We start from the raw sequence: 15,588 nt of genomic DNA, 5'->3' as shown, positions 1-15,588 counted from the left end.
GCAGTGGAATCGGATGGGAGGACAGGATGGATGGATGGGGAGGGGAGGGAGAGCGAGCGGAGATGCAAGAGCAAACTGCAGAATCTCAAGATGGAAAGAAAGAAACTTGGCGACTACTTTTTGAAAGACAGGAGAATAGGGCTAAAGAGTACATGAACGGATCAGTGCAGGCGGGAGGCGAGAGAGACGTCTCAGCCCCGGTGACAGCAACGGCTACACGCAAATGCAAACGCAAGGCAAATAAACAGGGTGTTGGCAGAGGAAGGCACGCGGTATCCGCGGGCAGGGATATGGAGGAGCAGGCGGACGAAGAAGGAGACTGAGGGATAGGTTACTACACTGGCATGGGCCTCGAGCTTTCCCATCTCAACATCAGTCGGCTTCGTCACGCTGTCGATCGCTTGAGGCTTTCAGGTGGCGCGGGATCTCACGGCTTGAGCTCAAAGACGCCATCGTGGGCTCTGCCGCTGTACGAAGAGTTTTGGCTTGCAAAGGACGAAATAGTTGGATCGCCACGGCTGAGTGGAGTGCTTTGGCCGCCATAGTTGCTGCTGCTGTCGATGGGCCGCAAGGAAGGCGAGTATCCCTTGGAGCTGGAGTCTGTGACAGATCCCTTGCGCGGAGAAACATAGCCGGTCTCGGTGATGGAGCCCTTTCTCTGAGATCCAGAGCTCATGTCGGTGACGGACCCCTTTCGCTGGGCATTGTAGGGCCCAGCCAGAGCCTTTCGGAGACCCTGGACCTGGGCGCGGCGGTTGTCGATAAAGGCAGCAACGTTGTCAGTCACGGCCGTGCTGGTGGTTTGGGACCGGTTCTTGACCAACTGGAAGAGCGAGACAAACGACTCGCGGCGCTCGACCGAGACAAACTCGATCTTGAAGGGGTGTCTCCAGTGCGAGGCACGAAGCTCGATGCGCTTGCTGGGCTCGTTCATGTGCGCTTCGATGGTCTCGATGGTGACGGCCGAGACCTTGGCCGAGGCGAGGGTCTTGGCGCTGTCAAGCGACTCGAGGAAGACGACCAGGTCCATCTCCGGCAGGAGCAGGAGCGAGACGGAGGTCCAGGCAGAGCCGACCTTCATGCCCTGGACACCGACATCGTAGGTCATGGCCTGGACCGACCACGACCGCATGCCGGGGCTCTCGAGGTCGGTGACGTCGTCGCCAGAAGTATCGCTAAAGTTCTCGACACGCTTGAGTTCGTCGTCGGTGGCGTGTCCAAAAATGTGGGCCAGTCGAGGGCCGTACAGGAAGATGGCCACAGCCGTCGAGAGGATAATCAAGATGAGGGAGCGGACAAAGGAGGCGATGGTGAAGAGCAGAGCGCTGGATCCCAGAGGGAGCAGATACACAATGGGAAGGCCGACGATCAGGGTGATGGTGACCGAGTAGACGCACAGGGAGATGGACTTGGACTCTTGGAAGCGAGCGTGGGCGCCGCGCGTGGCAATGGCCAGAATCAAGCACACCACGAGGATAATGCCGTTGTAGACAAACAGGACGCCCTGGAAGATCTGGTCGGCCAGGTAGTTGGTCGGGACGCAGGTCGAAATCACCTGCGAGCCGATTCGAGTCGTGGTGGCCACGGGCTGGGACACGAGGATCCAGGCCAGACACAGGACGGCCGTGATGGCGGTCATGACCAGGGTGTACAGAATAAGCCTGAAGTTGGGGATGACGGACGTTCTTGACGCGCGGGTGTAGCCAAAAATCAGGTAGATGCGGTAAGCCTTGAGCATGGTCATGCTGTGGAGACGGGGAGCAGTGCAGGATAGGGTTAGATACAGACAGAGTGATGCAGCGGGGCCTGGCGCCCCCCCCCTCCCATGGAAGCAACGATTTAGAACAAGCAGACTGGCCGATCGGGCATGGCCGACAGCTGCAAGCCATCGACAGTACAGTCGCCAGAACAAGCAGAGGCTCTACGCACCCAAAGATCATCGTAAAGGCGATGGGAGGAAGGACAAGGCGGAATCTGCAGTTGCCGTCGATGGGAATGACGTTGTAGACATATCCTGCAAAAATACCAACCACTGTTGTGCAAAAGATTGAGAGCGGCGGCCGTTAGTGGTGTTGTTGGGATGAGCGGTATGGCACGAGGCCGGAAGAAAAGCAGTGTGCTCTCGAAGTAGATAACTTACAGCAGCCGACCAGGACAAAGTAGCAGCACGACGGTGCCAGGGCACGGACGTAAGGATGATCGCGGTTGAGGAGCAGCAGGAAGAAAATGATGCCAATGATCACGACGCCGAGGCACATCAGGGCAAGCAGGATGTAGTTGAGGCCGTATGGGGAGTTGAGGGCAGTAGACCAGCAAGCCGGCAGGCTCGGAGCAGTCGTTCTTGTTCTGGTTGAAGTAGCCGACGGTGCAGATGCAGACGTTGTCCGAGGTCTGGAACGGGCCATCGACCAGACAGGAGCCGCCGTTCTTGCACGAGTTTGGAGCCAGATAGGAGCCGTCCGGGCCAAAGCTGGGGTTGCACACCGAGTTGCTCTGGAAGAGGAGGTTGCCCTGGAATTTGGTCTGCCGCATAACGCTGTACGAAAAGTTGCGGATGGCAAAGGGCAGCATGGCAAAGTTGTCCAGGCTATGGGCCAGAGAGGCGTTGAGGTAAGTGGGGTTGGGAACGGCGCCGGCCTCGGTGCCGTTGAAGAGCGTCCACCACAGGAAACGCAGGGTCTCGCGCATCTGAGTCTCGGTGATCTGTGGGAAATTTGGAGAGGTGTCGTTTCGGACGAGGTAGTAGGTGGCAGCCATGAGCGGATAGGCATCGGCAGTCGCATCGGTGTCGATGAGCTGGGAGTTGATGACGGCTGCCAGGGCATCGGTGGTCAAATCGATGCTGGAGTTGATCATGAGCTGGCTGGCGGCGGCCTGGCGGGAGAGGGTTTACCAGTGCATTGCAAGGAGTGTGAGGATCATGCATATACATATACATCAAAGCATCGCGGAGGACATATCCGCAGAGCCAGGCGCGGGTCACAGTCGATCGACACAGAGTCGCAGTTGCGCGGCCGTTACCTGGAACTGCTGCGGGGCCGGCTTGATAAAGTTCAAGCTCTTCTTGTTCTGCACAGAGGCCATTTCGAAGTTGGTGACGGACGGATTCTGGATGGCATCGGCATAGTCCATGTACGAGATGGTGTAGGGCACACTTCCGACCACCGTTCCGATGTTGGCGTTGGTGCCGGCCTGATAGATGGCGCGGCCGACCGGGGCCTGCACAGGCCAGATGCCGCTGTCAGAGAGGGCAGCAGCGGTTCCGGTCTTTCCGGAAAAGCTGTTGAGGCCCTTGATAAAGTTGGAAGTTGTGCCAGAGCTGCCACTACGAACAACAATCTGGATGTTCTGGTTGATGGTGGCGAGGAAGGGATTGTTCTGGGTCAAGGAGCGGTCGTTCCAGGCCGTGACGTTGAAGGTGAAGATGTCGAGGATGTTTTGGCGAGTGAGAAGGAGGGGCTGGTTGGTGGCCGTGGTGGAGTCGCGGCCGATGTTGAGGACGATGCAAATTCCGCTGTGTCCGGGAGGAGTGCAGCGGCGGTGAGGAACATGATCGCTGGCAAGTTGCAGGGCCAACGCCCTGCGCGGCAGCACCCGGAATCTGCACAGCAATACCAAGACGCTCCAGAGACCACATACCCGACGGTCGACGGGATTGGCAGCAGCTGAACTGGAGCCAAGCCGGGTGTGTTGAAGATCATGGGGTTGACGAGATTGTCGGAGCCCGCAAAGGTGTACTTTCCAAACTGCGAGAGTGCCTGGCGACCCCATCCCGAGTTGTTGGCGGTGTAGCTGACGAAGATGTTGCTCTGGTTGGAGTACTCGGCAGCCAGAGTCATATACAGGGACGATGGGAACGAAGCGCCGCCGCCGATGACGTTGATGGTGCCTGGACAGTGGTGGTGGTGGTGGTGGAGGATGATCAGGATCAATCCACCCGGGTGAGCCAATGCCTTGGTCGCGTGGGACTGGGCGACCCCACAAACCGGGATCATGAAGTGCGGGAACTTACTGGCAGAGGTCGAATCCGTGGACTGGGCCTGGAGTGGGCGAATGCCCAGCTGCAAGACCAGCAGGAGCAGGACCAGCTTGATCGAAGAGAGCATGCTGAGGGAGCCTTCAGGGTCGATCGCAACAGGACCCAGCTCTGGCGGGGGAAGAAGCTTATAAGAGGCTTGCAGACGCCGGGCATGCCCGAGCACGCTGGGCGTTGGACGGCACCAGGGCGGCTGGCCTGAGGACCGAGGGCGCGTGCTGAGGTTGCCCAATGGCAGTTGGCCGGGAGACGAATGCACGCGCACGGGCGAACGTGGAGGGGGGGCCTTGTGGGGAGTGGGCGAGTGGGAGGACGGCTGCAAAAGCACACTGGCACAAAGGACGCGCACAGCAGCATGGGCGGGAACAAGCGCATCAGCAAGTGCTAACACAGGAGCTAACACAGCAGCTAACAAGGGAGTTAGCAAGGGAGTTGGCAAGGGATTTGGCAAGGGAGTTGGCAAAGAAATAGCAAGTGAGCCCGCAGCACAGACCGCCACACAGACACAGGCGGCCACTGTGGCGCAGCTGCACAGACGTCACGTTGGTGCATCCCTTGTGTCGCGATCGTCGTCGCGTCGCCCAAGCCAACGCCGCCCGACATGAGCTCCTCGGCCCCATGAGCTCGCTCGCCGTTTGGAGGACGAGCGCGATGGGCGAGCATGATGGGCGGCGCGAGCAAACGATTTGCCAGACGAGCGAGCAATCTCCATGGCAGGGCCTGGGCACCAGGTCGCATGCAAGCACGTCTCGTCCGGATCTGCGATCGGCCCAACGAGCAGCGGCCCCGGCCGTTTGCCGCTGCGGCTCGTCGCTTGCACGCCAGGACGTGCGGATCCACGGACCCGCTGCTCCGATTCCACCCATCACCCCCACTTGTGTCCGTGGAGGTCGGGGAGGAGCTCGTCCATGCGCTGGCGATCCACAGCGCCGCGATAGCGCGGCGGTGGTCGCGGCCTCGGCGGGGGCATCTGCTCCCAGCAATCCGTGTGTATAGGCCCGAGTGGCTCTGGCCCTGTTGCCATGCGACAAAACGGTCCTCCATCGCCAGGCTTGTTCGTGCGTGAGGCGGGCGGCTGGGCGGGGAGGATTTCCTGGCCTTTGTCGGATGGGAAAGGACAACCGTCAAAGAGCGGCGACTCGACGCAAGGGCCGGTGCAAGGACAGGCTAACGATGACGGCGACTTGGCGCAAGATCTCGTCGATGGCCGCATTGAGTTTTGCCCGCGGATGGGAGCCGGACCAGCAGCCCGCGCAGGAGATGGGCAGCGAGGAGGCGGAGCGCAAGGGGAGAGGGAGTGAGCAGCCCAGCATAGCGTCTGCGTGCCTGGAGCAGCAGAGGCAGCGAATGCATGCGATATCCAAACATCACCCCACGGGTGCACAGGCACCAGGGGAGCACGGAATTGCGGGACGAAGGTTGCAACTCCCCTCTCCGACACAGCCTCCCCAAAAGCACGCGAGGCAGAAGCACACGCTTCGTCTGATCCAACACCAAACAGCCAAGAGCATGCAGGGGTCAGGAACTCGAGGCCATCATCGGCACACGCATCGGCTCCTGCGGGACATCATGTCCCTTTCTGTTGACCAGTCGGCGCTCGGAGCGCATTCTGGATCTCGAATGCCTGATGTCCGATCGCGGATGCGAGACAGGATGTCAGGTCCTGGTCGAGGCGGACTCGAGTCTGCGGGCACCCATCGTCAATTTTCTCCCTGAAGGCAAGACAAATGATCAATATTACTGTCTGGTGCACCCGCGGCCTGGCATCCAATTCAACCGGCCTCTGGGCCATGTCTTCCTCTGAACAGCCACCACCACCACCACTACCACTACCACTACCGCCGTCGCCGCCGCAGAGACATGGCAAAGATAGCTGCGCTGCATTTATTCATTCTAGATGGCCCATGGACACGGCAAAGTCGACAGCAGGATGTGTTCAAGGAGCAAAGCCAAGTAAGCAGAGCGGATTCGAGTTACAACAACGACAAAACGATAAAAAGAATGAGGATCCGAGCAGCAATCACAGGGACAGCTGAGGAGGTCGATTCACAAGGGATGGAATTCAAGCAAGCATCAAAGCATCAAAGCATCAAAGCATCAAAGCAACAGATGGAGGACCCAGGCTCATATCCTCGGAGCATGCCCGAACAATGCTGGTGCAGCTGGCGGCAAAGCCATCGGGCCCTGGAAGCCGTGCCAGAGCGAGGCTGGCACACTTATCCCCATCGGCTAAGGCTCTCAATGTCGTTGATGAGCGAGGCGTCGGTGTTGGCATCAAAGTGGAAGACCCCTCTTTGAATGGCATCATGGGCCTCGGGCGACAGATGCATAACGTTGACCTGGGCGATGCTCATGAGCTCGAGCTGATGCCGCTCGTAGGCCGTCAGACCCGCGATGCTTTCGACTGGGGTGAACAATCGCTCGAGAGCATTTGTGAAGGCGTCGAAACTTTGATCGAATTGAACGTAGCTTGACTGCAGCAGAGGAGGGCGGGGATGCGAGTCAAAGAGGGCAAACTTGCGGTCGTAGGTGATAGAGGTTGTTCTAAGAGGCGGAGCTGGCTTGGAGTCGATGACAGCGCGCTTCTTGCCCTTGTCTCGCTTTCGACGGGCGTTGCCCGCGGGGCGGTAGTAGGGAACAGGCACGAACACGGCCGAGATGGTTTCGGGAGGCTTGGTGATGACGAAGGCCAGGGGTCGGCTGCGGGAGGTCGAGTTGTTGTGCTGGCTGAGGATTGTCTGGAGCTCCGCCCGGAGGTTGGTGACGGGACACTGGATCATTTTCTCGACAACCAGGTTGCGGCGGTAGCGCTGTACCTTTTCGTGAAGCGTCTCAAAGTCGAGATGGGTCGAGGAAGTATACCGGGAGGCGGCGGCAATGACGCTGTCGCCCCAGCTCGAGTCGACTCGATCAGGGAGCTCGGCCTTGCTGACGGTTTCGGTCATGTAGAGAATCCGCAAGGCAGCCTCGGTTGCCAGGATTGTACAGGCCGAGGGCGTTGCCTGGGAGTACTGGCTCGAAGTAAACTGCACCGTATGCGACGGGCCGTTCGCGAGCTCGAGCACAGGGGGCGCTGCAAAAGGAACGTCCGGGACATCTTTGTCGCTCGGGACGCTGATGACCGTCGAGCGAACGGGCTCGAATGAGGCGAGGGGAGGCAGCTGATCAGGCATGCTCAGAGACTTGCGGCTGACTAGCCGGCTGGCGCTGGAGCAGAGGAGGGAGCAGAGGGACGGCGTTCGGCGTTGGCAGAACGGACCTGAAGCCGAGGAGAGCGACCAAAGGAGACGAGAAAGAACGGACGGACGAGCGATATCGCAGAAGGGGCGGATCGGTCTGTTCTGTGCCGGAGCGCGGTGGCGCCGCGTGTTCTGTGGACGCATGGCGCGTGGCGGTGCATGCCACGTGCTGCCACGTGGATCAACCGGGGCGGAGCGGCCATCCGCCACGGTTTCGGGCGTGTGCGTTTGGAAGTCAAGGCGGGGCGAGCCATGCCGCTCGAGATGGAGCGCACCCAGACGAAGCTGGAGGCTTGTGCTTGATTTGGAGGCATCGCTCTGTTATGGACCGTGAATGCACATAGCTTCACCCATCCACCGCCCGAGACACTCAAGAACCAGAACGCACAAGTGATTCGCTCGACTCGTACAGATGCTCGAATATCCACTGTATCAACATGCTGTGTTCCCGCAAACGAGAAAATCGACCCTGAAACAATCGCATGGCTTGTCCGCGGTGGCCTGCATATCACTGTGTTGATGGCGGAGGTTGATGGGACGGATCCCGCTTCGTTGATGTAAAGCCGCCACCAATCGCCAGCGACAGCAAGGACAGAACGGTGCCTCAGTGGAAGACCACCGACTGATGTTGCTCAATCGGTACATTTTCGAACTGGAGAATCAGTGGCTCGCTCGTCGCGATGGAGTGCAACAGTCGATGCAAATGGCCTGTCGATGCCCTCCCCCTGGGAGACCCCGGCGGCTGTACCATACCTGCGTCTCCCAGGCTGCGGGGGCAGCGCGCGCTCTTCCCGTCCCAATCCGTGGTCTCGGCCAATTTCGTTGGTGGTCCTGGCTGCAGCTGCCGCAATTTCTGGCCCACAGGATCCAGACGCTTCGATTCCAGATTGCGATGTGCATCCATTGGGCACAGGACAATCTCCCAAGTCGCTCCGTCCATCGCCGATGGTCGAGACAGAGGACAGAGGGCAAAGGACAGAGCCGGAGCCGACACATCTGCTTGCAAGCTTCACATCCCAGAACGATCGTGTGAATGAAACGGCGGGGTCAGCAGCCATCAAACCCGAGCCAGGCGAGGCCACGGCGCGACCACACCGACGCGCTTCTGCCCCTCGCCCCTCTGTACGACCCCGACCGACGCGACGAAACAAGGCGGCGAGTCATTCTTTCGCACCCATGCGCACCGATGATTCATGTCTCCTGCCTCCGGTTCCCACCATCGCCCCGTCGATCGTGACTCACCGGGCGGTTAGCCGAGATAAATACCTCGATGCAGTCGCCTGCTTCCGGCTGAGATCATCACCCAGCATCAGAACCTCCAAGTCTCGCCCCGGCTTTTGTGTATTGCACCACAAGCACTCCTCCCAGCCTTTTCCTGCAAACCCCATCCAATCCAGAACAATGGCCGGTCTTCGCGTCGTCACTCCCGTCCCTGTCTACGGCATCCTTGGTCTCGCTGCCATCGGCTCTCTCTGTAACGTATCGACTCCGTCTCGATCTCTGCTGCATTGGCGGCCCCCGCAACCGGCGAGCGAGAGGACGGCAGGGTTGTAGAAAGGGCCGCTGTACACTCTGAGCGATTACTCGCTCTGCATCACCAAATGACTGACATGTTTGTCGCTGTCTATCCCACCCAGACATGATCTACTCCGAGACCAAGTACATCACCACCGACCGGCGCTTCTACTGGCTCCACCCCCAGAGCCGAAAGTAGACGCTCTCACGGACACTTCCTGTGGGCTTCTCAACACTCCCCTGCCGACTCCCATTCCCCCTGATCCCTGTGCTGACGGCACCAATCCAGACGGCAAGACGCGACGGATGGACATGTCTCTCGTCCTGCAATCTTTTTTGCTCCAGTTTTGAACGTTTCTCGAACAGCCTCATCATCTATGAAAGCCAGTCTCTGATCGGTGATCCTTGAGGATGAACACGCCGGCTGCGCCGCTCTGTCTACCATTGGCAACGCCATCGGCCGAATGTGTAAATACATTTAATTGAACCAAAATCCAGAGGTGCGCCAAAGAGACGTCGGTTGCGGGATCTCACTGACTGTCGATGAGCCAGAGAGGAGGGGATGGATGAATAGATGGCAATTCATTCGGAGCCCAGTAGCTCCAAGCGCCTTTGCTGCTTCAAATGTGCAGAAAAGTGATCGATGGGCTCGAGGACAGCCATATTCCGCCGAGTGCGCTGTCTCTTGACTGCAGTTTGCTTCGACTGGGAGTGCCGCGACGCAGCACCGGCGCAGCGGACGGGCGAATCGCCATGACTGCCTGTTCGGGTCTGGGCGAGAGCCTGGACACACACTCGGTCATATCAAGGCCACACTGATGACCGCCGCGGACGATCCCGGACTGCTGGTATTGACTCTCTCCTGCAGAGCAGACCCCGAGTGCAAATGCGAATGCAAATACAGTGCAAGTCCATCCCACACGGACATGCTGCGTTTCTCGCCGAGAGGCCGAGAGCGAACCGAGAGCCCGGCGAGAGCGGATGCCCACTTTCGCCATATTGAGCCGTCCGCTGTGCCAGTCCGCATTTGCCCAAATCAGCTTTCTCCCGTTCCGCTCGCTCTGACCCGCTTTGCCTCCATCACTACCACCACTACCACCACCGCCGCCGCCGCCATGTCCGAAGAACGAAAGGTACGGATGCTCGCGGGCCTGCTTCCTCTGACCCGTGCTCGTCTAGACGGTAGCTATTCGGGCGACATGGTCCTCTCGAGTTCGCCCGGGCGCTTGTCCAAGAATCCATCCGCTGGCGACAGCCTCGTCGTCGATCCAACCCTGTAGATCTAGACTCGATGCCAGACTCGCCAAGAGACGAACCCGACAGCCGTCCTGAGACCAGACTGGCTGTCTCGATGCCGAACCTGTCGTCTGGACTCGACCAAACACCGGCATTGGTCCGTAACCGCCATGAACTGATATTGTCTACCAAACGCTAACTTTCCCTGTGCACTGCCTCTGATCGGCCATTCTTCTCCTTGTCGTGGCTCGTCTCCCCCGTTCCGCTGAATTTGTACCAAGGTCGAGCAAATCACCCTCAAGGTCGTCGACGCTGACGGCGCCGAAATCGGTAAGTCTCGGCCATCAGAACGCATGCAGACCGTCCGCGACTCTTCCTCTCTCTATTTGGGATACGATCCGAAGCGATCGAGCCAGTGCGTATCGGGAGCCACTAGCGCGATGAAACCAGCCGGCGGGCGTTATCTTCTCGGTGGCTTTGGACTGGCGACTCAGTGGCGTTCCCGACTTTATCTCTGCTTAAGCATTCAAAATCAAGAAGAACACTCTGCTGAAAAAGCTCATGGACACCTACACCTCCAAGACCGGCAAGGTGAGTCGCTGATACATGCTTGCGAGAGTCGTGTATTCAAGTCTCGTCGGTGCCCTCGGCGATCACACGACCAGCGATCACACTGTCAGGACAATACCAGCAGCCACATGCACGAAACCTTCGTATGGATGGGATGGGATGGCCTCGATTCCGGACGTCTTGTCGCTACGTCCACCAGTGTCCAGGTTCATCTAAACCTGGTTGACTCACTCGGCCGATTGCTGGTCTCCCACAGGCCCCCAACTCGATCCGCTTCTCATACGACGGCACCCGCATTTCTCCTGAGGATACTCCCGAGTCGGTGAGTGACGTTGTTGGCTGCATCCAGCCTGCGGATGAATCCGCTATGGGTCATCGAGATGCTCGCGGCCTTTTATTTGAAACGCAATCGGACTCTTTTGAGTTACAGGCGGTCCCTCGCTCATGCCCCCGCAAACTGACGCCGATCTCCTCTGGCTTGATTCACGGGCATGATACACCCAGCTCGAGATGGAGGATGGCGACCAGATCCAAGTTCAGCCCGAACAGACCGGCGGATGCTGAACGGGCATGCAGCGGACTCTTCCCGCTGTTCACCGACTCGCTGCTGGTCGATGAGCTTTGCGCTCCCCCCACCTTTCCCACCTCGATAGCAGTCCTGCTGCGACGATCCGGACCGAGACCAATAAACCAGACGGATGCACCGTCCGGGTCCTGTCTTTTCGATCCTCAGGCCAGGTCCGCCGGCCCTCCTGGGTCCTCCATAGCCGGTGATTCGCTGAGTACATGTCGCTGGGCAGTCCGCTCGGCGCCTGGTGGGTGTGGGGCGGTGGTGGTCAGCTGCCGTGGATGGCTGGCCAAGTCAACGCCAGGCCCGAACAGCCCGAACAGCCCTTGCCTCTTCCTCCCATCAACCCGTCGCATCGCCAGCCCGCACCGTCCTGTCCAGGCCTCTTGAGTCGCCGCCGAGCTCATATCGGACCCCGTCCATTTAAAGCGCTTGTCTGTCTCTCGACATCTCGCTTTCTGCCCTCGTCAAGCCGGCTCATCCTCGCTGCTGATTGTTGGAGCAATCCGCTCAGCCAAGGACCTCATCTCCTATCACCTTCGCCTCTCTGGACAAGCCCCGGTCGGCTCCCGCTTGCACCAGTCTTTGCCAGTGCCGCCTCCTCCAGGACTCTCTGCTCATTGCAGGACTGCTCCCTCCCGCCCATCCATCATCCTATTTATCGCCGCATCAATAGACCTCGTTCGTTTATCATCTCCAACAATGCTGAAATCCATCCACAAACTCCTCAAGTCCTCATCTGCGTCGGCAGCCGCCCCTTCTTCGCCTGCTCCGACCCCAGCCTCGACGTTCTCGTCATCTTCTCAGTTGCCGCCCTCGGCAGCTGCATCTCCGCATATCTCGGTTTCGAGCATGTCGCTGCCAACCTTTCACTCGGCGTCGTCCCTGGCGTCCCTGTTTTCCGCCGAATCACTTCATTCCACACCATCTTCACCCCTGGCGTCGCTGCAGAACTCGCCCCGGTCCTTCCACTCCCGTTCCCTGCATCCTTCCCAGACGGACCTGCAGCAGCAGCTCTCGCTCTCGTCGCTGCCGCCGCTCCCTCCCTCAGCCCTCTCGCAGCCGGACCCGGACCCGCTTGCAACAGCAACATCACTTTCATTTGGACCGCCCGGCTCGCCTCTGGCAGCCCGTCCTCGTTCCATCAGTGTGACACCTCTCTCGCCGCAGTCGCCAACGTCCCCGGACAACACCCGCCGATACAACCGCCTGCACTCGCTACGGTTCCGCTGGGTCCGACGGCTGCGTCGACTTGCCCTCTGGATCGTCTTGATCGCGCTTGTCAACTACCGTTACTGGGCAGGCCGTCCACAGGTGCCGCTGACCTGCAACCTGTTTTCGTGGAACTGCCCCGTCTGGCCGATCCAGGGCTCGATTGCGGAAGGCTACGAGTCCGTGCTCGAGATGTTCAAGAAAAACTTTGAAGAAGGCTGGGAGGTCGGCGCAAGCTTTGCAGCATATGGTAGGCCATGCGTGCGTTTCGGAGGAGGCGAGTTTCTCGGCCTCGGTTGCTTCCATCGTCATTTGCACCTCCATCTCCACCTACGCCTCCACCCGACACCAACGTCGGCTCCCTATATCTCCGTCTGCTTTGCATCTGCGCTGGCGTCGTTGGCGCAACTCGGCTTCTATCACTCCCTTCCGAGATGGTGCTGTTCTGTTTACGTGCAGCCCCGGGCCAGCGGGAGGAGACGCACGGTGCATCGGCTGTGTTGATGCATCAATCGCATCTGTCCGTATTGGAATGGAGCCTGTGATTGCGTCCTCCCATTCAGAGTCGGCACCATTCCTGCCCTGCACCGTTCGCTCTGTACCCCGTTATGCCGCGTGTCTCGTTACGATGTGTCTCTTTGCTGACAGCCACGTCTTTGTTCTCCCGTTTGGCCGGTCTCCGTATGATCCAGTTGACGGCGAGCCTGTTGTGGAGCTCTACGGCGGGTTCCACGATCGTCGCTACAAGAGACAGTACGACAACACCAGTCTGCAGCTCGTCTTTTCCAGCTCCAAGGTCATGGTAAGCGCATCGCAGCCTCGTCACCTGCCACGTTGCCATATCGCCAAATTGCCACGTTGCCCTGGCCCTATTGATCCGCTGGTATTGACTATGGCTGATACACCGCACTGTGCTCTCACAGGAGGGCGTCGTCATGACCTATCTCGTTGACCAGGGCTGGATCGACTTTGACGACCGCATATCCAAGTACTGGCCCGAGTTTGCCCAGGGCAACAAGGAGAATGTGACGCTCAGAGCCCTCCTTGGCCATCGGGGCGGTGTCGCCTACCTCGACCGCCAGCCGACCCTGAAGGAGCTCTCGGACCTCGATCGCATGGCCACTCTCTTGGCCTCGCAGCCACACAACTTTGACGGCTCCGAGGTGCAGGGTTATCACGCTGTATGTATACCGCCGTCCGAGAGCCCAACACAGCTGACATTGGCAGCAGGAAGCAAGCGAGGCTTTGGCTGACGCGCATACAATCTGCATTCCCTTGGTCGATCTGCAGGTCACTCGCGGCTGGTATCTGAACGAGGTCGCGCGCCGAGTCGACCCCAAGCACCGCACCATCGGCCAGATCATCCGGGAAGAAATCATGCCGGCCCTCGACATTGAGTTCTACCTCGGCTTGCCGCGAGACAAGGAGGCGCGGGTGTCGCCCTTGATCGGATACCCGACCTTGCGAGCGATCGCCAAGATTGTCGTTCCGAATCGCATGCAGAGAAACCCGCCGCCGCCGTTCTTGAAAAGCGCCCTTTTCAACCGCAAGAGCGTCAGCTATCGCGCGATCGCTGGAAGCAACCCAAGGCAGATCCGTCCGTGGCCCCACAGCCACAACCGCCGTGAGATCTGGGCCAGCGAAGGGCCAAGCTTCAGCGGCATCACCAACGTGCGATCGGTAAGTCCCATGTGCCTGATCTCCCAGCCTCCAGCCTCCCGGTAGAGCCGAGCCGAGCCGAGCCAGGCCAAGCCGAGCGAGAGCCATGCGCTTGCTACTGCCGAGACCTGTTGCTTGGTCCCCATAGGCGCACGTATGCGACTGGCATCGCTACTGACCCCTTCCGTTGCGTTGTCACCAGCTCGTCCGGCTCGCAGCCATGATGTCGAACCATGGCACCCTTGGAAAGACCCAGTTGATTCGCCCGTCAACCATCAAGCGAGCGCTGCAGGCCCTCCCAACCCAGATGGACGCCGTGGCCCTGCGCAATGTGACATTTGCGACCGGCGGCTGGGGCGTGCATGTCACGTTCCCTGGTGCACCCGGCGTTTGGACTGGCTGGGGAGGTGCCGGCGGCAGCATGGTCTGGTGGAACCACGAAACCGGCGTCGCCTTTTCGTACGTTATGAACTCGATGGCCTTCACTAGCATGGGCGACCGCCGCAGCTGGAGGCTCGTCAAGGCCCTGGTCGAATCTGTCGAGCGTCTCCGAGCCGCCCAGGCCCAAGGCACCGGCGCCAGTCCGGCCTCGTCCACGGACCAAAGCACAGCCAGAGCTGACAGCAAGATGCTCGTTGACGGGCATTCCGGCCTCCACGTCCAGAAGATAGCCTCGAAAGCCTCGTCCAGCCGCGGCGGCGTGCTCGATGGATCGCCGCAGAACTGGTGCTATCCGTATCAGCCGCACGTTTGGCTGGTGGCCGAATGCCTAGTCGAAGCCGATGACAACCTCAACGATGAGGACGATGGAAGCTGGATCCCTGAGTCACGGTTTGGCGGCGGCGTCTGGAGCGAAGGCGAGCCTGCCGAATGGGAAGATTGAAGGGCACCCCGTGCCCAACAGTCGCTCGCACGACTCTGCTCCCGATGCTCGCTGCCAGCCAGTTTGCACACTACTCTTCCCCCTCTTCTCTCTGCCGATGCGCTGGCCTGGTCACGGAAGATACCTCCATCACGCTAATACCGATACCTCCGTGGTCATAGTGTTTGCTTTGTCGTTGTTGCTTTGTCGTTGTTGCTTTGCCGTCGTTGCTGCTGTTGCGGTCGTTGTACCTGTTGGTGTCGTTTTGTGTTTTTCGGATCTCATCTCCCCCCCCTATTTTTTGGCCTCATTTTGTGATTTTTTCCGATTCCCACATCCCTCAGTGCTTCTCCCGCCATGCATCTTTTGTTTGCTCAGCTTTTCTGCACCCTTATCGCTCAAGCGCGCATGTACAGGACGAGATTACCATGACGGTATCTCTCTCCCCCCCCCTCGACCACACACGCAGCCTTGCGGGTCGCTTCCTCAAGTCCATCCCTGAACGAAGTTGTGGGGAAACAGAGTGCATTTCGTTCTGTTAGACGAGACGAGCGGCACTCTTGTTCTTTCTTCACGCGCATATCTTTGTTTCTGTTGTCCGTTTGGATCGTCCATAGACTTGGAGGGGGGACCGCTCCCTCCTCCATCTAGATCTGGTGTTGCTGCTTTCATGCCCTGTTGGAACATCTGC

At 59.4% G+C, this 15,588-nt stretch overlaps 4 protein-coding genes across 4 annotated transcripts; 2 read left to right on the top strand and 2 right to left on the bottom strand.

The window, feature by feature from the left end:
* Positions 1 to 375: 375 nt before the first annotated feature.
* BJ171DRAFT_613749 (uncharacterized protein) lies at positions 376 to 4,118 on the bottom strand. The gene is made up of 7 exons (XM_053115304.1): positions 4,013 to 4,118; positions 3,640 to 3,889; positions 3,022 to 3,514; positions 2,435 to 2,874; positions 2,141 to 2,346; positions 1,930 to 2,032; positions 376 to 1,745 (listed from the first exon to the last, which is right to left on the bottom strand). Exons 1-7 carry the CDS (start codon positions 4,104 to 4,106, stop codon positions 428 to 430), a joined length of 2,904 nt encoding a protein of 967 aa, XP_052967859.1. The 5' UTR covers positions 4,107 to 4,118; the 3' UTR covers positions 376 to 427.
* A 1,684-nt stretch (positions 4,119 to 5,802) lies between these two features.
* Positions 5,803 to 7,313, bottom strand: BJ171DRAFT_499584 (uncharacterized protein). The gene has a single exon (XM_053110488.1). The coding sequence runs from the start codon at positions 7,207 to 7,209 to the stop codon at positions 6,253 to 6,255; it is 957 nt and encodes a 318-aa protein (XP_052967858.1). The 5' UTR covers positions 7,210 to 7,313; the 3' UTR covers positions 5,803 to 6,252.
* A 2,515-nt stretch (positions 7,314 to 9,828) lies between these two features.
* Positions 9,829 to 11,359, top strand: BJ171DRAFT_499580 (ubiquitin-related domain-containing protein). Its single transcript, XM_053110487.1, has 5 exons — positions 9,829 to 9,923; positions 10,308 to 10,356; positions 10,550 to 10,617; positions 10,853 to 10,918; positions 11,101 to 11,359. The coding sequence occupies exons 1-5, from the start codon at positions 9,906 to 9,908 to the stop codon at positions 11,158 to 11,160; spliced, it is 261 nt and encodes an 86-aa protein (XP_052967857.1). The 5' UTR covers positions 9,829 to 9,905; the 3' UTR covers positions 11,161 to 11,359.
* Positions 11,360 to 12,016: 657 nt separating this feature from the next.
* On the top strand, positions 12,017 to 14,918 carry BJ171DRAFT_422600 (beta-lactamase/transpeptidase-like protein; the record flags this gene model as incomplete). Its single annotated transcript, XM_053107554.1, has 5 exons — positions 12,017 to 12,626; positions 13,069 to 13,178; positions 13,300 to 13,557; positions 13,667 to 14,056; positions 14,238 to 14,918. The coding sequence occupies 5 exons, from the start codon at positions 12,017 to 12,019 to the stop codon at positions 14,916 to 14,918; spliced, it is 2,049 nt and encodes a 682-aa protein (XP_052967856.1).
* Positions 14,919 to 15,588: the final 670 nt, after the last annotated feature.

Source organism: Polychytrium aggregatum (assembly GCF_025602895.1).
Source record: "Polychytrium aggregatum strain JEL109 chromosome Unknown BJ171scaffold_13, whole genome shotgun sequence".
Lineage (NCBI taxonomy): Eukaryota > Fungi > Chytridiomycota > Chytridiomycetes > Polychytriales > Polychytrium > Polychytrium aggregatum.
Note: the sequence above shows the minus strand (reverse complement) of the source record. Positions and strands in the feature narration are given on the sequence as shown.